At 36.0% G+C, this 27,092-nt stretch overlaps 2 protein-coding genes and 2 non-coding genes across 10 annotated transcripts; 3 read left to right on the top strand and 1 right to left on the bottom strand.

Annotated features, from left to right (window-relative positions):
- Positions 1-8,448: 8,448 nt before the first annotated feature.
- Positions 8,449-12,907, top strand: LOC103714940. Of its 7 annotated transcripts, none has more exons than XR_005512196.1 (4): positions 8,449-9,988; positions 10,189-11,627; positions 11,719-12,140; positions 12,238-12,572. XR_005512196.1 is itself a non-coding variant. In XM_008802421.3 (3 exons), exons 1-3 carry the CDS (start codon positions 8,559-8,561, stop codon positions 12,666-12,668), a joined length of 468 nt encoding a protein of 155 aa, XP_008800643.2. In that variant the 5' UTR covers positions 8,449-8,558; the 3' UTR covers positions 12,669-12,907. The 7 variants fall into 7 exon arrangements, 2 of the variants coding, with proteins under 2 accessions (XP_008800643.2, XP_038983365.1); XR_005512197.1 differs by having other exon boundaries at positions 10,189-11,802; positions 12,058-12,140; XR_005512198.1 differs by having other exon boundaries at positions 10,189-12,140; positions 12,238-12,304; positions 12,400-12,572.
- Positions 9,178-9,268, top strand: LOC120111257. The gene has a single exon (XR_005512332.1). It is a non-coding gene; the product is annotated as a small nucleolar RNA SNORD96 family (small nucleolar RNA).
- Positions 9,526-9,615, top strand: LOC120111236. Its single transcript, XR_005512314.1, has one exon. It is a non-coding gene; the product is annotated as a small nucleolar RNA SNORD96 family (small nucleolar RNA).
- A 727-nt stretch (positions 12,908-13,634) lies between the features above and the next one.
- LOC120111068 (putative yippee-like protein Os10g0369500) lies at positions 13,635-23,481 on the bottom strand. Its single transcript, XM_039127436.1, has 3 exons — positions 23,029-23,481; positions 18,486-18,594; positions 13,635-13,902 (listed from the first exon to the last, which is right to left on the bottom strand). The coding sequence occupies exons 1-3, from the start codon at positions 23,169-23,171 to the stop codon at positions 13,819-13,821; spliced, it is 336 nt and encodes a 111-aa protein (XP_038983364.1). The 5' UTR covers positions 23,172-23,481; the 3' UTR covers positions 13,635-13,818.
- Positions 23,482-27,092: the final 3,611 nt, after the last annotated feature.

Raw genomic sequence — 27,092 nt, 5'->3', positions numbered from 1 at the left:
AGAGGGTCGACCCAAAGGCAAGACAGAACAGAAGACAGAAAAGGTTCTCTGGAAACCCTGTTAGGGTCGACCCAAGAAGAAGTTGAGTCGACCCAATTGAACCTTGAGTCGACCCAAAGAAAGGTTGGGTCGACCCAAGTGAAGGAAGGCTAAATTTCAAGTTTCTGTGGATTCTGAGAGGGTCGACCCAAGGAATGTTTGAGTCGACCCAAGTGAAAGTTGGGTCGACCCAAGGACAGGTTGAGCCGACCCAAGCACGGGCAGAAGTATAACGGCTAGTTGTGCAGAAGTGCTTTTTGGACTCCCAACGGCTATAAACGGCTAGTTTCTTCAATCCAACGGTCAGGAAGGACTATTTGGAGGTTGGAGAAGTATTTAAGAGGGAGTATTCATCAGAGGAAGCAAGCTTTGGAAAATACATCAAGTGCATTCAAGAGAGAACCCTAGCAAGGCAAGCTTCATCCAAGTGCTTCATTCAAGAATCAAAAGAAAGTAGTTGAGCAGATTCAAAGAGTCATCAAGAGCTCCATCCACCCTTGAAGAGTGAAGCATCCTTGACAAAGAAGAGAGAAGTCACATCAAGCGATAAATATTCTCTAAACTCTTCTTTGTAGATTATATTGTTATATTTGCTCATCTAGGAGTTTAAATCTTCTTCCTTTGTTTATTAGACTACTTGTAAAGGTTGGTTGGTTAGCCTGCAAAACCAACGGAATAGGTTGATTGGTGAACCCGGAAAACCAATTGTAAAGGTTCGTTGGTGAGCCCGTAAAACCAACATAGGTTGTTGGTAAGCCCGTAAAACCAACGTAGGTTGTTGGTGAACCCGTAAAACCAATTGTATAGGTTCGTTGGTGAGCCCGTAAAACCAACATAGGTTTTTGGCGAACCCGGAAAACCAAAGTGTAAAGGTTTTTGGATTGTGAGCCCGGAAAACAATCCAACTGTAATCCGCGGGATTATAGTGAATTCCCAAGGGGTCGCTTGGGGAGTGGACGTAGGTGCTAAGGAGAGCACCGAACCACTATACTTCTTGTTGTTTGTATTGTGATTTGTTTAAGTTCACTAACTCATCATTTAACACAAGTAAGATAGTTAAAATTAAAAGAAACCAATTCACCCCCCCCCCTGGCTTGTGACCTTGGGCAACATGATCACATCCGGGTTTGCATCAATTGGAGAATGAGAAACTTATGGCTAGAAAACCAACCCATATTAGGGCAATATGAGGTAGTGAATCAATAGTCATAACTTACTATCAAAAGACAGTTGATGGTAAAAAGACCATCATTAAGACAATTGGGATAGAAGAAATCCTACTATTAATTGGTTTATGTCCAAGTCAATTTGTGAGTCACTGGACAGTAGTTACTATGCCATCCATGTTGAAGACTGATTCAAACTTTGACAGCATGTTTTCAGAAGACTTATCTCTTTGTTTGTTAGTTTCTAGGCGAAATTTATCTCTTTGCTAATTTGTTTCTAGATAGGACTTATCCCTTAGTTTTCTGGTTTAAGGTTTTTATCTGGTTGTTTAGTGTTTTTGTTGGTTGTAAGCTTATAAAGAGGCATTATCTGTTATGAAGTTTGAGTGCTGAAAACCATCCTCTCTTTTTCTTTGTTTCGAGAAAATAAAACAAGTTTTCCATTCATATTTGTTATCTATCTATCACTCCTTCCCAACAATTTGTGGTATCAGAGCTTGTTTCGATCATACGTGGGAGAAACATTGCAAGTGAAAGGAGATCTCTGCAAATTAGATTAAAGCTTATACCAAGTGCAAAGAGGGTAAGCATATCCTGCACACCAGGTGTTTGATAAAAATCTTGAGAAAGCAAACATGGCAGCAAATGGTAATCTCATGTCTATTTCTCAACCTTCCCTTCCTATTTTCAAAGGTGATTGTTATGAGTTTTGGAGCATTAAAATGAAAACCTTATTTATGTCTCAACACTTATGGGATTTGATTGAGTATGGTTACATAGAAGGGGATCTAGAGCAAATTACTGCAGCTTAGAGGAATCAATTAAGAGAAGTCAAAAAGAATGACTCAAAACTGTGCATAAGACAATCTTTTCCAGAATTGCAGCAGCAACTACTTCAAGGGAAGCATGGATGATATTGCAAAGGGAGTTTCAAGGCTCGTCGAAGGTAATTACTGTAAAACTTCAATCTATTCGTCAAAGCTTTGAAACATTGCTTATAAAAAATAATGAATCCATGCAAGAGTTTCTATCTCGAGCCTCTGCTTTAGTTAGCCAAATGCAAGCATATGGTGAAAAGATTTCTGATCAAACTATTGTAGAAAAAGTCTTAAGAAGCTTAACTCTAAAGTTTGATCATGTTGTTGCTGCAATAGAGGAATCTAAGACTTATTTGTTTTTTCATTTGATGAACTAATGGTTTCTTTGCAAGCTCATGAACAAAGGTTGAATAGGCCAACTGAAAAGTCTGAGGAGAAAGCATTCCAGGTGAAAGGTGAACCATCTACTCAAAAAGACAAGCATAAAAATTCAGCAAGAGGAGGACATGGTAGAGGTGGCTTTCGAGGCAAAGGTCGTGGCAGAAGCAGAGGCAGAGGATGGTTTGATGGGCAAGCTGAAACTAGGCAGTTCTCCAATGAGCAGAGAAGCTATAAGAATGGTGTTCAATGCTATTGTTGCAAGAATTCAGACATATAAAAGAAGATTGCTGGCATCGAGAGAAGCAAGTGAACTATGCAGAAGAAAATGAAGCAGAAACTAGGTTGTTCATGACCCATGTTGATGCCGATGAGGTTTCAAATGATGTTTGGTTTGTGGACAGCGGTTGCTCTAATCATATGTGTGGCATGAAGTTAATGTTCAAGGAGCTTGATGAAACCCAAAACAAGATAGTAAGGCTTGGCGATGATAAGCAAATTCAAGTTGAAGGAAAAGAAACTGTTGCAGTCAACACTAGCCATGGTAAGGTAAAATTACTTTATAATGTTCATTTTGTTCCCGCTTTAGCACATAATTTGTTAAGTGTTGGGCAACTAATGGCTAGTGGATATTCAATATTGTTTGATGATGAGTCATCTGTTATTAAAGATAAAAATTCAGGGCGTTCGCATGACAAAAAATAACATGTTTCCACTTGAAGTTTCAAATGTGGAGAATTATGCTCTTGTTGCTGGTCAAAAGGCTGAATCAAAATTATGGCATCTACGGTATGGGCATTTGAACTTAAAAGGTATGAAATTGTTGAGTCAAAAAGGTATGGTTCTTGGACTGACTAAAATTGATTCTTTCGATTTATGTGAAGAATGCATTTATGGTAAACAAACAAGAAAATAATTTCCAGTTGGAAAATCTTGGAGGGCTTCTAGTTGCCTTGAATTAAAACATGTTAATTTGTGTGGGCCTATGAACACCGAATCATTTGGCGGGAGTCGGTATTTTTGCTTTTCACTGATGATTGCAGTCATATGAGTTGGGTGTATTTTTTGAAGTACAAGTGAAAAACTTTTGAGAATTTCAAGAAGTTCAAGGCCTTGATTGAGAAGCAAAATGATACTAGCATAAAGACTCTTCGCACAGATAGGGGCGGTAAGTTTTTGTCTAATGAATTTAACCATTTTTGTGAAGAATATGGTATTTGCAGGGAGTTTACATCAACCCTACACGCCAAAGCAAAACAGTTGCTAAGCATAAGAACCACACTATTGTTGAAATGGCAAGGAGCTTACTAAAAGCCAAGGAGCTTCCAAATCAGTTTTGGGCAAAAGCAGTTGCTACAGCAGTTTATCTTTTGAATATTTCACCAACAAAGGTTGTTCTGAACCAAACGCCATATGAAGCTTGGAGAGGTACAAAGCCTTTTGTAAGCCACTTAAGAATTTTTGGTTGTATTGCCTATGCTTTGGTAAATTTATAGAATCATCATAAGCTAGATAAAAATTAGAAAATTGCATTTTTATTGGTTATTGTTCCCAATCCAAAGCATACCGGTTATATAACCCAATTAGTTGCAAAGTGATTATCAACAGAATTGTAGTGTTTGATGAAGATGCAAGCTGGAATTGACATGGCAGCAATGAGGAAGCTCAAATTTAGAAAAGAGGGGAGAGTCCATCAAATGAAACAGCATATCCAGCTTCTTCCTTGTCAACCTCAAGCACTAGCAGCCCCATAGATTCACCTGTCTTATCTCCTTCGACTTGTAGCATCAGCAATTCGGCTCCTCTAGTAGAATCTTTAGATGGGACACTTCCAAAAAAATATAGATCTTTGAAAGAAATCTATGAGACTTGCACATTTGCTTTATATCTTGCAGATCCTACAACTTTTGAAGAAGCAGCAGAAAAACAAGAATGGGGCAATGCAATGAAGGAAGAGCTTGTGGTAATAGAGAAAAATGAAACTTGGGAGTTAGTAGACCTGCCTGAAGGAAGAAATGCGATCGGTTTGAAATGGGTGTTTAAGACAAAGTATGATGCTGATGGAAGGATACAAAAACACAAAGCAAGACTTGTGGCAAAGGGGTACTCACAGCAGCAAGGTATTGATTTTGAAGAAACATTTTCTCCTGTTGCTCCATATGAAACGGTGAGAATTATCTTAGCCTTGGTTGCCCAATTACATTGGCCTGTTTATCAATTTGATGTTAAATCTGCCTTTTTGAATGGTAAATTGGAAGAGAAAATTTATGTTTCTCAACCTGAAGGCTTCATTATTCATGGTAAGGAAGAAAATGTGTACAAATTGAAAAAGACTCTCTATGGATTAAAACAGGCTCCACGGGCATGGTACAGCAAAATTGATTCCTACTTTCGAGAGAATGGGTTTGATAGAAGTGAGAATGAGCCTACTCTTTATTTGAAGAAGCAAGGTAACACTGATTTGCTTATAGTCTGCCTTTATGTTGATGATATAATCTATTTGGGCTCATCTAATTATCTTATAGCCGAATTTAAAGGTAGTATGATGAGAAAGTTTGAAATGTCAGATTTGGGTTTGTTGCATTATTTTCTTGGCCTTGAGGTGAAGCAAGAAAAAGATGGAGTATTTATTTCACAAAGAAGGTATGCAACAGATCTTCTTAAGAAATTTAATATGCAGAATTGCAAGATGGCAGCTATTCCCATGAATGTAAATGACAAGTTGCAGCTTGAAGACGGGCCAGAAAAGGCAGATGCAAGAAACTTCAGAAGCTTGGTTTGTGGTTTAATTTATTTAATTCATACTAGGCTTGATGTAGCATTCTCTGTTGGTATGGTTTCCAGGTTTAGGTATAGTCCCACAAAGCAACATTTTGGTGTAGCTAAAAGGATCTTGTGTTACATTGCTGGCATTGTGGATTATGAAATCTAGTATTTTCATGTTCCTAATTTCAGATTATTTGGCTTTACTGATAGCGATTGGGCAGGGTCACTTGATGATAGAAGAAGCACTTCAGGAAGCATTTTCAGTCTTGGATCAGGAGCTATCACTTGGAGTTCACGAAAACAAACAACAATTGCATTATCTTCTTCAGAGGCAGAATATATGGCAGCAACTTCTTCAGCATGTCAAGCCGTATGGCTAAGGAGACTTCTTACAGATCTTAATCAAAAACTAAGAGAAGCAACTGAAATCTTGTATGACAATAAATCAATAATGTCAATGACTAAAAATCCTGCATTCCATGGAAGAACAAAGCATATTAACATTCGGTTCCATTTCATTCGGAACTTAGTTGCAAATGGTTTGATAACCTTAAAGTTCTATAGCACAAATGAGCAAGTGGCAGATATATTTACAAAGTCACTCCCTTGTGAGAAGCATGTGTACTTTAGATCACAGCCTGGCTTGTGCAATTTTGAATCATGGGGGAGTATTGAAGACTGATTCAAACTTTGACGGCATGTTTTCAGAAGACTTATCTCTTTGTTTGCTGGTTTCTAGACGATTATCTCTTTGCTAGTTTGTTTCTAGATAAGACTTATCCCTTAGTTTTCTAGTTTATAGTTTTTATCTGGTTGTTTAGTGTTTCCATTGGTTGTAAGCCTATAAAGAGGTATTATCTGTTATGAAGTTTGAGCGCTGAAAACCATCCTCTATTTTCATCTGTTTCTAGAAATAAAACAAGTTTGCCATTCATATTTGTTATCTATCTATCACTCCTTCCCAACAATCCAATCATGCCTGATGGTAAATAGGTCATATATCCTTATATTTCTCAAACCAGGAGATCCATAATAGGGGATCTAATGCTGAAGCATTCAAAATGCTCTTTAAGGCATGGGATTTTTTTTTAAGAAGCATTCTTTTGCAAGCTTTTGCAATCCTAATCAAGTCCTAAGGAATTCGATGGAATTCTATCGGTGTAAGGATCTTAAAACATTATAGGTATATCTTGTACTCCCCGCTTCTTAAAATAGTGACTAGTGAAACGAATTGAGATTATAGGTGATATGACTTCCTATAACTCTTCAAATTAACTTCTTTATATCTTACATCCTAAGATATTTTTTGTAAACATCAGAGTTTTTTTTGTTTTGTTTTCGCAGTCTAGGGGAGGTGATGTAGACTGAAGGTGCTTATGGTATGATGACCTTGGCCCTTTGAACATCAAAATCCATAACCAAAGCCCTTAGTTGAAGAATGAAATAGGCCAGATATCTCCAAAGATCTAGAAGACATCAGGGATGCACCCAAAATCATGCTGGAACAACATGAAGAAGCAAAGACGTAGCCTCCTACATTGTCATAAAGCCCTTGGCAACTCGAACCTATCCAAGGCTTGAGTGATGAAGAGTACAAGTGAAACTTGACTAAAACTATAGAATGGTACATCAAGATGCGATGTCAGAAGCAATTCTATGATCATCAGTCCAAAAGATGGCTTCACCCTAATCAACAAAACTGAATTTCATCTCAAAACACATCCATTATATCTTCATTGAGTAAGCTTTTCCTATGCTATTTGAATCACCTCAACCACAGCTTAGATTAGAAAGTTATGGGAAAAAGAAACCGAAGTGGTGTCAGTGCAATCTGAGAGCAGAAGTTAAACAGCAAGGTATTTGTCATGGGATAATCAGACAATATTAACTGGATTGTATTTTTTGACTTCATTAGTTCTATATAAGTACTCAAGATCTCTCCAGCAAATAACTAATATGGGACTAAACACGCACCTGCAACATTGTAGCATACCAAGTCCAGGTCAATCGGACGATAATTAATATATTTTCATATTAATTTAGAATGTTGTAAGTGGGCCAGCAAATTTGTTTTGCTTCTGGAAGTACCCCTAAAGCAAGTTTACTTTGTTTTAGTATATTTATGGTTTAATTGTTGAGTTTTTCTTGGACTGTAAGGACACCCACTCTATTTTATTACTTTCTCGGAGCCGATAAATACCCCCCATGCGCCCCTTATTATTATCAGTTAATGTAAGTTATTGATTTGAATGCTATTTTGCTCCTTTTTGTGTTCGTTGTGGATTCCGAGCAAGCTTAATGTGGTTTGCTGCTTTTTGCTACTAACAATTACGTGCTCCTCATCAGACTAGTCTCTTTTCGGATGTTTTAATATTTTTGCGTGAATGCTTGCTAGGATGAACTGTACAGGAAACTACTTGACCCAGCCCAAGCCTGAAAACTAAGCCCGAAATTGGGTCAGCAGTCAGCCTGGAATCAGGTACAAATTAGGCTTGAGGCATGACCATTTTATAGCTTAATGTGGTTTGGCAAAATCAATTTGATTCATTGAAGCTACTCAAACATTCAAAGCATTTCTTATATTCATGTTATATTACGAAAAAAAGTGTTTAAATTCTCAAATGTTTATTATTCAATATTCTTATACCAATCAATGAAAAAAGATTTAGAAGAGATACTGATATATTAAATATTAATGGATTTGCAAACTATGTCAAGGTGTAAAAGCGTGAAAAAGGTTGCGTTGAGATTCTTTATATTTTTGCAGGGCTTCAGTGAGTGCATGAAATAAGTCGATATAAGCATGTTTATTTATCTGATCGGTCGATCCAAGGTTGGATGCATGCTATTATCTCTTTTCACTTGTTTAAGATTCAACAAGTGTTTATTTTGATAATGCGTTCCCTTTTATATATCATTTAAAAGATGATATTGAACTATGAAATGTTAGCTTCTTCGATCGCTTTAGAAGATGGGCAACCTAACCAAGGTTGATTATAGTTTAAATGCAATTTTCCTAAGCTTTATCACACTAGTAGGTGCTTAATCCCAATCAAGCCGAATCAGGTTGGCCCAGTTCTTGGACCAAATAGGCTAATGCGGGTAGGCCCGATTGGGTTTCGGGTCGGGCTCGTGCTTGGGTAGGGGCCCGGACTAGCCCATTTCCGGCCATTTCGTCGAAAAAACGGGAACCGTACGATGAAAATCCAACGGGAGAAGCAAATCTCTCCATTCTATAAGTAACCGTCACCATCGCTTCCTTTCCCTTCGTCCCGCCCCCCGTGGCGTAACCCCGCTCATTTCTAGGGTTAGGGTTGCGTTCCTGTCCTCGCCTAAGGGTTAGGGTTTCTCCTTAGTCCCTTAGGGTTAGGGTTTCTCTCTCGCCGCGGATATGGCCAGGGCGAAGATCACGATGGCCATCGAAGTCATCCCCCCCGAAGGCCTTCGAAGCCCTTCAATCCCTCGTCCTGTTGAGTCTCCATTGCAGCTCTTTGAGATCTTTGCTTACCCCGCCTCTTTCCCTGTACGCGATCTTTGCTTTGAAGTGATAAACATGGAAGATTGATATTTCCATGTTTCTGGTTGACGTGTCATCACTTTTTATGTATTAATTTGTTTATAGTTTATTTTTATTATGATCATCTTTTCAATGGTCTTTTTTTTTTTTGAAAAAAAATCTCGTATACTAATTTCTCACTCTTTCCGTTGTCTGGTATGCTTTATGTTCTAACTCCACTTCGTAGTCTTTTCATGCATTTCCACGCAACCAGTAACGGTTAAATTCTATGCATTAACAAATAGGTAACTTGCTTATTTAACAATCGATTTTTTGGTTCTTCAAAAATTTTAATACCTACAGATCGCCTTGGATCTGTAGGTTGGTACACTTGAGCATTTTAATATGTTTTTTTTTTTTAATTTTGCAACAATTTTTAATTTTTTGATAACCCACTTTCTAATATTTTTTGTTAACAATCTTGTAAATCTTTTTATTTTCTTTTTGTAATCTGTTGCCTGTGATGATAGCTTATTATCAGTACACCATCTTTCGGGACTGATTGGTGTATGTAACCAGGATGATATTCTGCAATTCTGAGGCATATATGATTTCCATCTTTTAGTTTTATGTTTTCCTTCTTTCTTGTCAAAATCTCTTTCTTCTTCTTCTTAGTATTATTTTTGGCCAAGGATTACCTGTACCTATATGCCATCTTTCAGGACTGATTGGTGTTTTGTCCATGCTGGAGTTCTGCATTTGAGAGGGATATGCGTTTTCTATCATATATTCTATTTATTGTAAATTGTCCTATTGAAACTTTATGTTTTTATCTTCTTGTATTCATTTATTTTTATTCTTTTCGCCTATGAAGATACTTGATTCGAAAATACCATCTTTTGGGACTGATTGGCATTTGTGGCCATGATGTTATTCTGCAATTCAGAGGCATATGTTTTTTCTGTGCCTAGGCCATTTATTGCATCCCAAGGAGTTACTTGTCATTCAAGACTAATTTTACCAAGAGCAAGCCTGCTCCATTTATCCTCGCTATTTTTTTTTTTTGAGTCATGATGTTTGAGATTAGATTTGAATAGATTTAAACATTTAGATCCAACTAAGAAATAGGTCATACTAGTAGTTTTTTTATTATTATTTTTCGGAGATCAATGGTGGAGGTGACAGTATCTATTCAAATCTGTGAGCATTCAGACTTAGAACATCTCCCAAGGACAAGGGCAGGAGGGGTGCTAATGAGTATAGTAGCCATAATTACTCCAATTTGAATGGGCTAAAGAGTTCAAGCATGTCGTTCCTCCAACCATGTAATTAATCATGTCAATGTGTATTAACTAAATGAGAAAAGCACTACAATACCAAATCAGACACGCATAAAACTTAGTAATAATTCATCTACTATATTAAAAGATCTACTTTTGAGACTTCGAGACTTTTTTTAACTAAAAACAAAACTGCAATGTACACAAGGGTCATGTTCACTTACTGAATTCTGGTTATATGTTAGGTGCTCAAGACAACACTCGATCAATGAAAATCCTAGTGTGATGCATTAGATCAGAGATGATTATGCTGAGAGCAGATGTGACACAGTAACACAGCTCAGGTGAACCCTTAATTGATGCAATGAGCTTCTTAACATAACAATTGCTGTAAGAAAGTGTAAGAAGAAAGTGTAAGCCATTTACAACAGTTGAACACCCAGCTTTTCAGATATTTATTAGGAATTTTAGACCATAATTTCATATTGTTTTAAGAACAATATTGGCTTCTGATTCCTTCAAAAGAAAAAACAAAGATTTGAAGATTTGTTGAAGACAAACTATGAAAGAATCAGTCTAACATTGAACATGTGAACATCAAATCAAACATTGGGATACATGTGTTTCACTGCACATTACATCACTAATGATTGAAAACTTAAAAAGCATATTAACAATTTTAAGTTGGTTCCTTCACCACATATGGGTTTAGTCATTAGTGATTGTATAGCTAGCTATAATTTATTTTGGAAAATTGAGAGAAGGTTGGGTTCAATCACCTTTGATAATTTGTCAGCAAATACAGTTGTAGTAACAGAACTTCAAAAATAATTTATAAAAGATTTACTCTTAAATGGTGAATTCTTTAATGTGCGTTGCTGCTGTGCATATATTCTTAATTTGATTGTGAAGGATGGGTTGAAGTAGTGGAGGGTGCTATTCATAGGATCCGCGAGGCTGTTAAATATATAAAATTATTTCAAGCAAGGTTGGAATTATTTATGGAAATTGTGAAACAATTCAAGATGAAGGGTAAGAAAATATTCGTTGGAATTCTACGTATCTCATGTTAAATGATGCTATACAATTTAACGATATATTTGTGCGACTTGTGGCCTAGGATCCTAATTTTGAAGATACGCCAACTGAGAAAGATTAGTCTCAAGGCATCATTATTTTAACTTTTTAAAAGTTTTCCATCTTATAATTGAAATTTTTTCACAAACAAAAAATCAAACTGCAAATTTGTATTTCTATGAAATTTGGAGAATATATATGTTCTTGATTGAAGAATCTAGGAGTTCAAATGCAGTTGTGATGATGATAGTCTTAAAGATGCAAGAAAAATTTGACAAGTATTAGAAGGAATGCTCTCATTGCTATAGGGGTTGTTTTGATCCAAGACATAAGATGAAGCTTATTAGGTATTGCTTTTAGAAAATCTATGGTAATGGTGATCGTGCTTCATTTGAGATCAAAGTATGTGATGTTCTTCAAACTTTTTATGATAATTATACAATTTTATATGATGCAAATGTCTCTCATGTTCAAGTGGAGGAGATGGTGTCTACATCCCAAAGTAGAGAAGATGAGAATTGTTTTATGCATAACTGAAGAATTTATCCAAGAAGAAAAAATTACCCAACCATCCAAGTCAGAATTAGAGACCTATTTGGAAGAAAAGGTATTTTATGATCTCTAATATGGATGCGTACATTAAAATATGAGTCAATAATACTAATAAAAATAACTTGCCATGTAATTTTTTTGAGCAGGTTTATCCATTAGAAGATCAAAATTTTGATATTCTACAGTATTGGAGATTCAATGAATCAAAATATCTAATATTGTCTAAGATGGTACATAATATCTTGATAATCAAAAATTTCTACCTTTGCATATGAGTCTGCCTTCAGCACTGTTGGTAGGTTTTTGATGATTTTCATAGTAGTCTATCTCCGAATACAATTGAGGTATTGATATGTACATAAAATTGGCTTCGAAACATCTTGCCTTATCTTATAGGTTCAATTTCTAGAACATTCATAAATTTTATCTTGTACTAGTGCTTTAAAACTTTGAGATTTTTAATTTTGTATTTTTTTCATTTGTAGATGTTCCACCTCCTCATACAAAATACAAGGTTGAAAATTATGAAACTGCTGTTGTTATTAATATTGATGATTAGCTTATGCTGGTATGTGGTAATAATCATCTTCATTATTATGTTTACATTGTTAAGAATATTGTGCTTTTTATGCATAGTTAATTATATCTATTATTTTTTTCTATAGTTGTATGGGTGCTTATTAACTGAAGCCATGGAGGATAAAGATGTAAAGTATTGTTTCTGCCGAGCAGGTGATCTTTTAGCTGTGGTCGAATAGATTTTTAACAAATTTTGTATAGGTAGTTCTACCTCGCAGCAGCATTCAAGGCATTTTTGTTCTTTGTAGGTCACTTTATATTGAGGAAATTGTGGTTCATTATGCATATTCTTAATTATGTAATTCTAAAACTCACTGAACATGATGATGAGACTGTGATGTATATGCCTACTTGTCTTGATGTAAACATGATGCATCATGATGCTGAATTACATGAAGGGTCACGAAGGAATTACATGGTAGCATTTCCTGTTTCCTTTTTTTTTCGTTTCAAAGCTATTTTACATATTTCGAAGACTTGGTGGAAGGTTTATTGCAAAGATGGGAAGCTATTCTGATTCTTTATTAATTACTTGATGTGAAGCTATTTTACATGTTTTGAAAGAGTTGTTCTTCGCATGTTAGACTTCAGAGATGGTTATGCATTATGAGAAGATGTTTCATTTTTTTCTTTTTTCTGAGCAACATCTCATGATGTTGCCGGTGCTTTGATCTTACAGTATCTCGCGATGTTTTACTGCAAAATATGTGCACTGCTTTTCTAACCTAACCCGGACCCGTATTTTTTGAGTCGGGTCCGGATTATATATGGACCCAATCCAACCCAAATGATATGTTAGGTCAAAAATTATACCTGTGAACCCGACTTGATCTTTAATTGGGTCAGATCTGAGTCTAAAATTAGAACCCGAACGAAAAACTGGCTCATGTCGGGTCACTCAAAACTCGACCCCACCCGACCCATGTGCACCCTATAGCTGGGTGAGGGATAATCCCCTCCTTTTTCTTAATAAATAAATTTATTAATTTTTCAGAGGCACGCACGCTCCTTCATCTAGGCGAGTACAATATTCAGCTTGCTGAAGATCCACCATTGATAACTTCAAGATCGTATCAAGACAGAGCAATTGTTATGTGAAAGTTCTGATCGTTCTAGCTAACTTCTCATGCAGAACGACAATCTGGCAATATCTATGCCTACAATGCCGATGAAGTGAATACATATTGAAGATAAAATATACCACAATCAGAAATAAAACTTCCATCTGCTAAAGAGATCGTTACCAACAATGCCAACCCAGATGATCATATTATTAGGGAACTTCCTGATAAAAAATCCTACAAACTGTGGCCATCAACATTTCCAGCAGCAAAGAGTTATTAATTCTGATCTAGATAAAGAGATCTGAGAAAACAATATAACAGTTGAGAAATAATAATCGTCACCAAACATCACATGAAATTCCAGGATTAATTAACCCTACCAGATGAGAAACTAAACCAAATGAATAAGACAACAATAATTGACTACTTAAAACCAATCAGTCTTTTATTTCATAATCAAGCAAGAATGTTTTGAGTTTCTAGTGATCACTTCCGAGATGTCCCTGACTGGATTCATTTTTGACAGCCCCAGTTGGGATTTTCTATCACTACACAGTTAGATACACATCTAGGTTTGTTCTCCTAGTCCAGCTCATTCATACATCACCAGCCCTCCTTCAACATCCTAGCCTTCTCTAGGATGTACTTCCCTTCTTTGTACTTCTGACTTTCCTCATATGCCTTCTCCTGCAATATACATGTAAAAAAAGAGAGACAAAAACAAAAAATACTGCATGAACAACCAATTAAACATAATAAAGTGATTAAAACCAGGAAAGAACCTGTAATCAGATGGAAGAAGGAAAAAAAATGCCTTGTGTAATCAGCTAGACTAAACATAAATAACATTTTTTGCAATTAAAATATTTGATATTCAATCTAATATCCAAGTTTACGTGAAATAAAATGTTTCAGATTTCATGGACATTGTGGCAGCCAACTTATTCGATGAAAATATTTAATGAAAAGAGTCCAAGTACGATTTCAGTTTTTGAAAAGCAACTAGAAACATGTTGACAAGAAACACTTCTTATCCAAGTCCAGTTTTGCGAAAGGATCTAAGCCATCTGGCTAAAGCCCACAAAACCAGAACTAATTAACAACAAAGAGCATCTATCACCTACTTACAAGTATGGTGGCATAGAAGTACAAAATGCCCCATAACAAAAAATACTAGTTTATAACACTTAATACATAAACATAAGCTTTTATGCTCTGATGAGACTACCAAAGGCAACTTTGAATATATTATTATACACAATATCGCAAAAAATGCCCCTTAGTCACCACAACCACTTCAAAGCTTCATGGTCTTTATCACTCAGCATCACATAGGCATCTAAAATTCTGTTGTCCTGTTGCTATATACACTAAAAGGAGCTTAGTTTGGATCACAATTTTCATTCAGTCACAGCCATTCGCATTCATAGACTCATTTATTTCTGAGATAGAAACATACCCTACAGGGTCCTGCTATATAATTGTAGTAATTCTAGCTGCATATGCTACAAATTATGTTTACTGATTAATAAATAAGCATCCATAAAGCCAATACGGAACTGTTGGAATAACGCTTGATGGTTATTATGCTATGCTACAAATCATGCATGCTAGCTCACTCTCTGCTGTTCCTAAGCAAAAAGTGTACCTCCTTCGGCTCGAATCTGACTGTGTTGCAAAATGGCATCATCTGGCTGAAGTGGTGCAACTGCAATCTACTTCTCCAAATCCTAAAGGTAGTTCTTCACCCTACATCTCAAAGAATGATTGCATGCTGGCTGAATGATTACAAGTGTGCATACGTGTATGTGCCTATTAAGAACCTTAAAGCTTCTCATAGATGGTGGTTTGCCACTTTGGACCCAAGAGAGCTTCATCACAGGACAGAGGATCATAATGGAAACAGCAGCTGCCAGAACTATACTGAACAAGAGTCATTCATCAGCCAAACGTGATAAGCACCATTTTTAAGTAGATGCATCAAACATAGAATAGTCATTAAAATCCTGTTGTCCATAATCCATATCAGTGAGAGGAGGAGGAGATGGAGAGAGAGAGAGAGAGAGAGAGAGCACAACAAGTGAATGATTTGCACCTGGTAACAGAAGATTTGATCCAGATCTCTCTTACGACTCGTTTCTACAATCAATGTGTAGGTCATTCTAAAGAAATGCAGGCTCAATGGAGAAGAAAGGTACAATAGAGCCTGAAAACCCAGAGAAAAAGGAGCGAGCAAGCGCGCGCGCGCAGAAAGAGAGAGGGGCCAACAAACATTTGAAAAGGAGTCTAGAGTACATAAAACATTTTAAGAATAGTGAAGTCTAGAGGACTGTTAGGTTTGTAATCAAACTCATCATCTTGACAACCTACCTGTTTCAACTAACAAGTCGAGAACCCGTAGGATGCAATTAGCCATGGTGGATCATGATGATGGGTTCACTTTGGTTGAGCAAAGATACAAAAGGTAACAAGAGACATGTCAAGAATCAGTTAAGAAGTCTAATTTCCACCATGATTTGACAACTAAAAGGTCTAGAAAGTATAAGAATCAAGAACAACAACTGCAGCAACAAAAGAGAGTGCTTGAGAAGAGCAAGTATGACACCAGAAGCTTTGGACTATGAAGAACAAAAAACAAGATAGAGGTGAAAACCATTATTTTGTGGTACAGAGGTGAAAACCATTTTTTTAAAGGCAAAAGCAACATTACAAAGCCCAGGATCATCAATGGGGTCCTTCAAGCAGTAAAATGTTCATAGTGTATCAAAGTAAATCCAATCAAGCACAAGAAGTCAAAAAGGGGTAAGTTGAGAGCCCAACAACCAAAATAATAAGATCTGTTGTACATAAATTTTCAAACTAAGGAGAATAAAAGGTGAAAACTAAAGAACATTAATAAAATTATGCTAAAGGTAACAAAAATACACTAGTAATTTCAGCATCTCTAGCATTAAGTAGAGCAAACCAATAAAATTGCTAAAACTTGAGACTTGAAGAATGCTAGCCAACATACAAAGTCCAGGCCCTTCAAAGAAATTTTGAAGGTAGTGACAAAGGTTTCCAAGGTAAATGCAAACCATCATATTCCAATTTCAGCCAAATGATACTTGAAAGAAAGAAAAACAAATTAAAAGTTAAATGATTCTATTAACTTTGATAAGCAAGCTCCAGATGTCCAATTAACTCATGGAGAACTAAAATCCCTAAAAAGTTTAAGAGGTCATACTTTTCCACTAGGCAGCCAAAATTTGGGTCAACTTGAACTTTACCTGGTTATAAGCAAGCTTACAGACCAACTTGGTCGAGCAAGAATGAGGAGAGCCACATATGAACAGAGAGAGTATGAGGTTAAGGGGGAAGGGGGGCGGAAGGTGAGAACTTTACCCCAATACTAGCACCCACTACACCACAACCAAGGAACTTGATTGTTGCAAGCCCCAACCCTAAGCCAGTGTGTGTGAGAGAGAGAGGGAAGGAGGCCCCTCTCCATCAACACTAACACCAACTACACCCGTACCAAGTTGCAAGCCCAAAGCCTAAGCCAATTTTAGTTCATAAGAAGGAATTAAGAGGCAAGGCCAGGTAGTCTTTGAATGGAAAAGGGGCAGGTTGCGAAGTAGGGAGAGAAGAAAGTGGGCTGGCGCTGGAGGGGTAGAATTGCATGTGGGGAGGAGGAGGAGGGGCGGGGGCAGGAATTGAGGGAAGTCATTGGTGGGATATAGTTTTTAATTTCATCATTGATTTTATTATTTTTCAAATTTTTAAGCCTTGATAAATTGAGCTAGCAAGTCCAGAACCTATGCAAGGTCTAGTGCTTGGTCAAATAAAGGTCAGGCTTGAGTTAAGCTTTTTTTTATTTTCTTCTTTGATTAAACCAAACATAAACAGTCTCAATCAACTGCCAGCCCTACTCAAACAAGCATTCTGTTGAAGGATCACAAATCCATAGAGAAGTATAACATATGTCCAAGAAAAGCTTGTTTGAGCAGCAGTTTCCTGCATTCCAGGAAGTTTCCAGAGCGACTACAGTACATTGCCCTAGATAGATGTTTCCTGGAGTTCATTTCCACTTTTTCTTGAACACTTGATTAAGCACCAAATCATGAAAAAAAGTGTGAAGTTACATACAGAAGGCAGCAAATATATTTTATAATAAAAAAGGCAAGTGCATAACTGAAGGAGCAACCAAATCAATGTAGGTGAACTGACATATCACATCCAGAGAACAAACTCCCACATTCTATCCCCTAAAGACTGGTTTCAGGGGATGCAAGTAAATGTGAGCATGACAAATTAATGTAACAAACAAAAATCCTGAATTTCTAAAAGAAATACCATTGAAAGATGCTTCAGAAGTAATATTTGAATCTTTCTGACAACTTAAAGAAGAAAGGCACTACTCAGCCTCCAAGTATATCATCACATTCTCACAAAAAATTATTTTTCTAAAAAAAAGGTTAAACACATTATTACCATTTACCACTCTTTAGAAGCACTTATATGATGCCTTTACAAGCATGCAATGTAGCTTGTCAGAATTTTCATAGTTCCATCAGGGATAGATGATGTGGGGCTTGTAGATTGTTTATATTTTCCGCACTTTCAAAATTTTCCACTGAAGGTAAACCATTTGAAAGCAGAACAAATCAAGAGAGAAAACCCCTCAAAAACAAAAATTTCAATAATGATTTAAAATGGTAAATAACCTATGTGCAATAAATTAATATGCATGTGCAATTAGCTGTTATACTTGTAGTCTTTACATTAACATAACTATGTACTGCTTAGAATCCTCAGTTAGGAAAATTTGGGAAATGAAAAGGAAAGAGTTGCCTTCGACTTGCTTAAACACTGCTGCATTCATCAATCCATAGGAGTCTAAAGAACATTTGAAATGTAATTTTGATCTGTTCATACGAACTTATAATAATGGTGCATTTCTACATTCATAAACTGTTAAATAAAGTTAAATAAACGTAATATATCTTTCTAAAAGCAGTCACTAGAATGAGTTTGCAGGTTTTCGAGATAAAGAAAAAAAGGCAGAAGGTATACTTGAAAGTCTCTGCTGTCAAGTATGCCACATTATTAGCATAATTTGTTTCAATGGTGATTTACCATCATCCACAGGTGTACTGATAGAAAGGAGAAATGAAAGGAGCACTAATAAATATGTCTACTATAATATTTCACCCACATATAAGCATATGAATATGAAGATAGGTATTCAGAAGAAATAAAGTGAAAGATTAATTTGTCTTCACACTTACATATCTCCAACCCAGAATTTGTTGGCAGCAGCTACAGTAGATGTCATTCACAGTGTGTAATCCAGTCAAGAGATAGCGATCCTCATTGGGACCCAAGGAAATGTTCACCCTGAAAGTTCATAATAAATGTTCAAGATAGAAGTTTAAAAAAAGAAGATCCACCATATAAGTTTTCCCAATTGCAATACCAAAATAAATCAAACATTATTTGATTTCCATGTGTTTTTCTTGATGTAACAGCTTTATAAAAAGATAATCTTCAAATGAAGGAATACACAAAGGAGGAATCTCCAGAATATATGTTTTTGAAGAACTTTTTTGCCTCAATAAAAAACTAAAATATTCTCAAATATGTAAATTTTGAATGTGAGAATCAGGTGGCAAACCTTCATAGTCAAAGGTCTAAATCAACAAAAACATCAAAAATTTGACATGGGCAGCAATATATCAATGAAATGATAGATTGTGTTTTAAAGGCAAAACCATCATAAATTGATAATCCAGCTGATGACTTCAATTCCTAGTTATTCTAGAGATAAGTAAAAAGATATGCAAAAGAAACTTATGATGCGAGCGAAAGCACATGATCTTTATTTTCCCTCCTTTTCTTTCTGAGAAAAGAGCTGAAGTGCACGTTCACCAAGATATCACTAGCGAAGTAATATTCTCAAATAAAGATTTGGCTTTTTGGTTTATTTTGATTTGGCTTTTTGACTTCCACACTACACTAGTGATACAGTTCTGCCCTATTTTGATTTCAATGTTGGTTTCCACAGTACACTAGTGATATAGTTCTGCATCTTATATAGACATCAAGCAAAAATAAATTATACAAAATCCATATTCCGGGGAAAGAATGCTGCTAGCACCTACAAAGATGTAATGCTATCCTGTCCCTCAAGAGAAATAAAATAGTCTAGAAGACAGAAATGCAAGCTTTACACAATTCAAAATGTTCCCTGGATCCTCTAGTTAATAAGCTTGAAGCATGTGTTCCCTAAAAATGACATATCAATATAGCAAGTTGGTTCACCTTTTCTTTTAGATATTAATTCATAATATAGATCTAGCAACATTCACCAAAGTCAGAATCTCGTAGCTGCATATATCTCTAAGCAAAATTCTGGTAATACAATCAGGTAACTGATGTAAATATAGCAGATATATACATGTATTGTATAGGACAGGAATAAGGAAAGCTTCTTCTTCAAGCCATTCCAGGAAGGAAAATTGTATCATGTGAGAAAAGCCGAATACAACTTGCCCAATCTGGACTTCAACTATTCAATGCCAGATAAGGTCCCCAGCTGGGTTAGCATTACAACTTTATGCTATACTAGATATCCTTTTATTTAACAAGAATTATCACATACAGATGGTGCTCAAAGAAACTACAGAAATACATGGCTGCACTAAGAGCTTCGGATCCTAGAATTCAATATTGAATCATCAAAGGGAATCAAAATGATAACAAATGATTAGAATAAAAAAAATCTGGATTCTGTTCACAAAATAATGCATCTTGGATAAACCATAGATTAATAATAATAATTATAACTCTATATTAAAGAGGATCCAATTAATTATAATTTTACATAATTACATTATGGAAGATCCAAAACTTTTATTACCAAAATAAAAGCAAAAATCAATCTAGTTGAAAATCAGTTCTATGAACAAATGCATTACACAATATGGACAAAAACTTTGCCATAAATCTCTATGCTTCTGCAGCACTAACAGAGAAAATATGAACGTAAAAGTATTTATCAAAAAATGACAAAGAAAGTTACATTATCTGAATTCTTAGATAACAAACTATTCTTCATCCACGAACACTTAAAATTGCCAATATAAGATAATGAAAACCATGAATGTAATTTTGAAGGAAAGCTATCTTAGGAAGTAAATATAACAAAATCTAGGTCAACAAATGCTGATTCAAATGTTATAAGAACATAGAATAGATCTGTTAATAGCACATCCAATGACTATAACTGAAGTAACTAAGATACGTTGTCTCGGTACCGGGCCCCATACCGATGCCACCATGTCATTGTCGGTACATCCGGTACAGAGGCTGGTTTAGCATACCGAGTGTCATACACCTCCCGTATTGCATATCAGTAAAGAACCAGTACGGTACAGTATGCTTCGTACGTCCGGTTCAGTACGGAATGCCGCTTTTGGAAGTAACTAAATACAAGTTGCATGGGCAGAAAAAAAACAAATTTAAAAAGGCATAGAAGTTGAACATTAGGACATCCAATTAGTCAAGGAAAAAAGCATATAAGTTCATAAAATACTGAGAACAAACTATAGATAAGCAGTACTTAGGAAAACTTCGGAGAAGCATTATGAGTTCAAATCAAATTGTGGAAAATTATGAGATGAGAAATGTTATGTATGAGATGGTCTAGATATACAGACTGGAAGATGAAAAAATTTCCAATTTTTCTTTTGCATTTATAGAGTTCTAACTAAACAAAAAGTCAGAAAGTCTTTCTATAAGTGCAATCCCATTTACTTTAAACAAGATGCAACTGAACCAAAAGGACTCAGATCATTCAAGTGTTTGATTGTAGATCTATCTTATCTTAGCTAACAATATAACAGATTTGTGGATAATTCATAATTGCAATGAAATAAATTCTCGATCAGGCCTTGGGGACTTATCGGTGCCAAGAGATAGGCATGAGCTTCAATAGTTATCATTCATAGCAATACAGCATTCGAAATAGCTTATAATCAGATAGGTCAGCATTTTCTAAACTATAACATAGGGGTGGCAATGCTTAACCCGTTTAATCCATTTAACTTGGTTCCACTTGTTGTAGATCGAGTTGGGTTACCTTGCCAGTAAAATGTTCAGGTTCGGGTTTGATTTTTTGACCTATTTGATAAACAGGTTGGTTTAGGGTTAATATATGTTTGACCTATCTTTAATCTAACCCAACTCATATTTGGTTTGACCAGACCTAATTGGTACCCCTACTATAACATTACGAGAAAAAGGAATATAGAATCATTGCTAAATGATTTCCTAGACAGCAAGGTCTCCCCTTATATGGCCACTTTAGAAACTCTAGGCATAATCCAGCTTTAGAATCTCTTTTGCTCATTGGGTTGTTGAACTGAAAATTTAAAAAGGATGTGGCATGATTCTATTGAATATATATTTAACATGTTATTGACTTTACTTCCTCTAAGAACAATACTGTAGTTTCCTCAAAAGTACCATATTGGTGAAGGACTGGTATCAGAAACCTTATCGAGGGTTTAAATTGCCTAAATAAAGAAAATACTCAACCTTACAAACAAGGAGGGTAATAAAAGGTTGGATTAGAACTTCTACCGACTGATTCTATAGGCCTAAGTTTTTGTAGTTTCTCAACAGGTAACAGAGTAATCCCAAATATGTTACTTCGTCTTATAGCAGTATATACATGTTTGATAGGCTGCATTAAGTATTAAATCATATCAGAGATAGCACTAAGAGACTTTCTTAACTGAAAAAGAGAAAACTAGGTTAACTTATAACAATTATGTTGCAATTTCATATTGAGCTTTCTATTTCCCACCATGTCTTATTAGGGGACAATGTGCAGCTAACCAGGTAAAAATTAACAATCAATGTATGACTAATCAGCTTAGAGAGCTACTCTCTATAGAAAGTCAAACAAATATCCAGTAAATCTGCAGCCTTTCAAAATGTAAAAATCTTTCCAGCAACAATTCAGGGAGACAATCATAGATTCAAATGTTAATAAAATGTGTGCCAAATGAATTCTTGTTGGCATCTTTTTCACCACCAACCACACTTTAAGCAATACAATTTTTTCATTTTTTGATGACAAACATTGCCGCACTGATACCCTTTTATTTCCTCCTACAGGTTACCATCATCTTTCGAAATCTTCTACAATCTCTTTTTTCATGGTGACGAATGTTTCTTGAACTTCATCTGACATCTGACATTACAGCAGTCATTCACTCCGCAATCTGTATCCTCCAATCCAGGCATATGCTGGAAAATTGCTACCAGGCAACCTAAAAATATAGATGCTTACAGGATTCTAATAAAATCTTATCTCATGTTGTTTTCATCGTCATTCATTAGTGAAATCATAGCAGCCTGTTTCCATCCATGCATCCTTACAAAGAAAAGATCTTTGTCAAATAAATGCTAAACGCAATCCAGATAGACAGATTCACGTCCAACCAATCAACTTCGAGCCATACACCATCAGCAAAAACTCTTTTAGAATAAGATTTATAATCTGCCTATCCAAGATCCACTTCAGGCTAATTGGAAATGTAAACACTATATACCCGCACCATTTAGTAACTCACACAATCCAAATTACGAAAATCCCAGCATCAGTGCATCAATAAAGAGGCAGCAATCGTATAGCAGCAATCCTCATTAACATAATAGTAGAAGCAATCAAATTTCCCAAGAAACCCAAACCAAAAACGTCTCCAAAAAGACCAAAATTAAAATCAAAAGAAAAAGTTCAAGGTGAGGAAAAGGACAACTCACACGCTCTTGAAAAGATAAGCTCGACCATACCGCCCGCTGAAGTCCTTGGAGATGATGGCATCGTGCGAGGCCGAATCGACCTTGCAGCGCCCGCACTTGAAGACCTTCGGCCCGGGCAGCGACTCTACGAAGAGCATCCCCATGGACGGATCAATCAAGCACTCAAGAGCCGGAATGCCCCAACCCTAACCCAAAATTTCCAATCCTCCTCGAACCAGAGACCCCGGAGCGGCCCCGATCCCCACCAAGTACCAACCAAGCACCAGGAAAACCTCAATCGAAGGAGGCGAAGTCGAAGAAGTCGGAGAGATTTCTCGTGGAATCGACAGTGGATGAGAAGTATGCGCTCGGAATCGAGAAAAATTTTGGGGGGCACGAAAAAGGTAGAGAAGTGGCCTGATGTAATGCCCCTGGAAGAATTAAAAAAACGGTTTGGAACGAAGGGGGGCGGACGCAGCGTGCCAGGGTAGGCAGGTATTTTATAGAGGGGAGCAGGGGGAGGTTCGGATAACCGCCGGTCATTTCGGAGGCATGTGTTTCGCTTGGTTGGGGGGTATACGTGGCGAGTTCTCATTGGTAAAATATCGAAATGATTTTGTTGTTCGAAAAAGAATATATTTATATTTTATATCGGGTCTCAGTTTTTTCGGCGGAGCGACATTACGAGGCAAGCGCTCTCCGGCAAATCTATATGATTCTTCGGAAAAAAATTGTATATTTGAATGTGGAAGCAAAGTTTGGCGTGCAAGTTTAGCTTCGCCCCTGAGTTTAACATTTCACACCATGGTGGCAGCTTCCACACTGATCCTAAAATTATTGAATTTCACTTTGGGCTTTCCTTAAATTTTTGTACTCGCAAGATTTTTTTCTATTATGACTGAAAATAGATCAAATATTATCCAATTGTATTCATTTTTGTATCCAATTCAAAATGGATTCGAATAAAAATATTTATACCTGAAAACTAACAACCACCCTAACATCATAACAATACTCTACTTTATTATATGATCAAGGTTTATTATATTTATTCAAACTATTCACATTATAGGATATACTTATTTGAAATATATGACGATAGTTCATATTTTAATAATTAATTATTTTTATAAAAAAAATTTGATAAAAAATGATATTTTCATATTGTGATACTTTGTGCTAAACCTAGGCTCGACTAAATTAGGTCATACATTGGACTAAGCCTGGACCAGCCAGCGAACAGGTCTACTTCCCTTTAAATATCTCCAGATTCTCTTCACCGCATTCCAATGAATTCTACTCAGGTTTTCCATAAATCTAGACAGCAAACATGTTATCTGCATAATATTTTTCTTGTATTTGTCACATAAAATAAGCACCCAATCAAATTTCTGTAACTGCTGGCATCAACTTTCTCCTTAACATCATTCAAAGAAAATTTTGGCCACCAAGGTGGTAGCCTAGTGGTACTGGGCGAAAATTCTAACCTCATGATTCCAAGTTCGAGTCGTTGCGGCGACGACTAAAATATGGCTTCGGCCACTGCTTGGACATGAGGTATGGGACCGCTCTTGGACCGCTAGTAGCCGGGGTGGTGCCAGGTGTGACGTACTCACACTTGGAACTCGAGCCAGAGCCCAGAGGGATAGCTGAGCCGGGCCCATGGGTGGAGAAGGCATGAGTAAAACCGGTCGGGGTGCCCAACCCACGGCCATTTCTGCCCGCATCGAACATTCTCCTGGCGGGGCAGGGGCCCAGTGGGGGCTGCTACAGGGGGTGGGCTTGTCCCTTCCTCCCTCCTACCCCTTTTCTTTAAAAAAAAAAAGAGAAAATTTCATATTTGTGCCTATTGGATTTTACGCCAGATTAATTTTTATTCTAAATTTGTCGAGCAAATCAATTATGTATTTTTCTGATAAATAAAAATTCTACAATCACATTGTTTGAACTCCAAACCAAGAAAAAAATTAATCCAATTAAGAGTTGTCATCTCAAATTTATTAATCGTGTGAGACTTAAACTCATCAATCATTCCCAGTATAAATCAAATCATACATATGAAAACAAACAATCAAAATTCTATACCTTCAAATTTGATGTTGAGTGCAGGCTCACTTTTACTGCACTGAAACCTGTTCTAAATAAAGTATGCATCAATCCTGCCGTACCAAATCTTGGTGCTTGCTTCGGCCCTTTAAATATTTTTTAATATATAAACCTTTTCCACCTATCGTTTAATTTCCTAACTCTGTGATTGCTCAGCATACGCTTCCTCATCCAAGAAACTATTAAAAAAGATGATTTTACACCAGATTGATAAATTTTCTATATATTATTACGTGTAGCCAAGACCAAACTAGTTTTAATAATATTAAATCTAAAAATTAGAATAAAAATTTCATCAAAATCAATATCTTGTTGCTACAGACATCCCTTCGCTATATTTCTTGCTTTCAGCTTTTGAACTGACCAATCTGATTTGTACTTTGTCTCAAAAATCCACTTCAAACTAATAGCTTATTTGTTCAAGAGAAGATCTACAAGCTCCCTAATGTGGTTTTTCTCCGGTGCTGAATTTCTTCATCTATCACCTTGCACGATTCCTTTGGTATTGCTATATCTTCAAACCTGCATAGCTTAACAATTTGACTAGACTGACATCTTTCATAAATTTTAGCAAGAGACTAAAACCTTTTTGAGAGATCTTTTGTAGAACAATTTTGTAAAATAGTACTAGATGAGGAGGGGCTTGATGGAGCTTGAGAAAGATTATGACTTCTGTCATCATCATTTGCTTCCACTGTCGAAGGCAACTAATCCAGAACACCAATAGGATTTTCTTGCACAACTTACTTCTGCTCATGTGCATTTTGTTCCATCAAAAAATAGCATCATCGCTAATAATCAAAAAAAAAAAAAGTAGGATTATAAAATACATAAGCTTTGCTTCTTCAAAATAGCCCACAAGCTATAATAGAGTTATCATTCAATTTCTATCTCTTTTAAGAGGGAACATGAATATAAGCAAGACGACTAAATACTTTGAAATGATTTACCTGTGGCTTCCATCCTGACCATGCTTTATAGAGGGTGATGTCTTTTAAAGATGATGCATGACACCTATTCAAGATATAGGCTGCTGTAGATACTACCTCAACCCAAAATTTGTTAGGAAGTCCTATAGCTTTCAGTATACCTTTTATCTCAACTGAACTCTTGTTTTCACACTTCACTATATTGTTTTGTTAAAGTGAATAGCTTGTTGTCAATTGCGTCAATATGCCATTAGCTTCACAAAAATTTTTCAAAATTATTAGAAATAGATTCTTCTCCTTTATCTTTATGAAGGGTTAATCATGTAGTCACTTTCATGCTTTAAAAGAGATTCAATTTTTCGAAACATATAAAATACTTCAGATTTTTTCTGGTAAAATAAATCTAAGTATCCGTCTATAATCATCCATGTAAACAATAAAATAAACATTTTCATTCGATGATGGTATATGCATCAAAGCACACACATTTGCATGGACTAAAGCTAGCAGATATTTAGTCATTGAAATACTTTTCTTTGAAAATGCATCCTGACGACACTTTCATAGCATTCAACTTTCAGAAATCATACCATCATGCCGAATTAAAGATAACCGTTCTACCATATATTTTTGATACAAGTCATTAAGTCGTTTAAAACTAAGATATGATCCATGTCTAAAGTGTCATAACCAACTATTATCTAATGATACTTTGTAGTAATATGCAAAGAAAAGAACTTTACTTTTAGTCTGGGAACTTCGTAACTTCTATCACCATAAATAAAATAAGATAATACCCTTCATTCAACAATTGGCCCATACTAAATGAACTTGAATCCAATCTAGGAACATAATTTATTAATATCAAAATTTTTTACCTCAGCTATGTATGTTCCATGTACCTGTCTAAAAAAGCCACAACCTATCTTCATATAACCCTTCACTGACTTGTTTTAATCAACTAATAAGTCTAGTTTTCTTGTCATATGATTACAATAACCACTATCCACATACCAAATACTATTAGAATTTTCTTTCATATCCTAATCC

This window comes from Phoenix dactylifera, chromosome 6 (assembly GCF_009389715.1).
Source record: "Phoenix dactylifera cultivar Barhee BC4 chromosome 6, palm_55x_up_171113_PBpolish2nd_filt_p, whole genome shotgun sequence".
Taxonomy (NCBI): Eukaryota; Viridiplantae; Streptophyta; class Magnoliopsida; order Arecales; family Arecaceae; genus Phoenix; species Phoenix dactylifera.
This window is presented reverse-complemented; position numbering and strand designations above follow the sequence as displayed.

Bases quoted from the DNA above. Each gene is read 5' to 3' on its own strand.
- LOC103714940 (XM_008802421.3), top strand. From the start codon at position 8,559: ATGGCCAGGGCGAAGATCACGATGGCCATCGAAGTCATCCCCCCCGAA. The intron at 8,691-12,237 runs GTACGCGATCTT...TTTTTTCTATAG, and splicing joins CTTACCCCGCCTCTTTCCCT to TTGTATGGGTGCTTATTAAC. The intron at 12,305-12,399 runs GTGATCTTTTAG...TGTTCTTTGTAG, and splicing joins GTATTGTTTCTGCCGAGCAG to GTCACTTTATATTGAGGAAA.
- LOC120111068 (XM_039127436.1), bottom strand. From the start codon at position 23,171: ATGGGGATGCTCTTCGTAGAGTCGCTGCCCGGGCCGAAGGTCTTCAAG. The intron at 18,595-23,028 runs GTGAGTTGTCCT...ATGAACTTTCAG, and splicing joins GCTTATCTTTTCAAGAGCGT to GGTGAACATTTCCTTGGGTC. The intron at 13,903-18,485 runs GTAAGTGTGAAG...TGTATATTGCAG, and splicing joins AAATTCTGGGTTGGAGATAT to GAGAAGGCATATGAGGAAAG.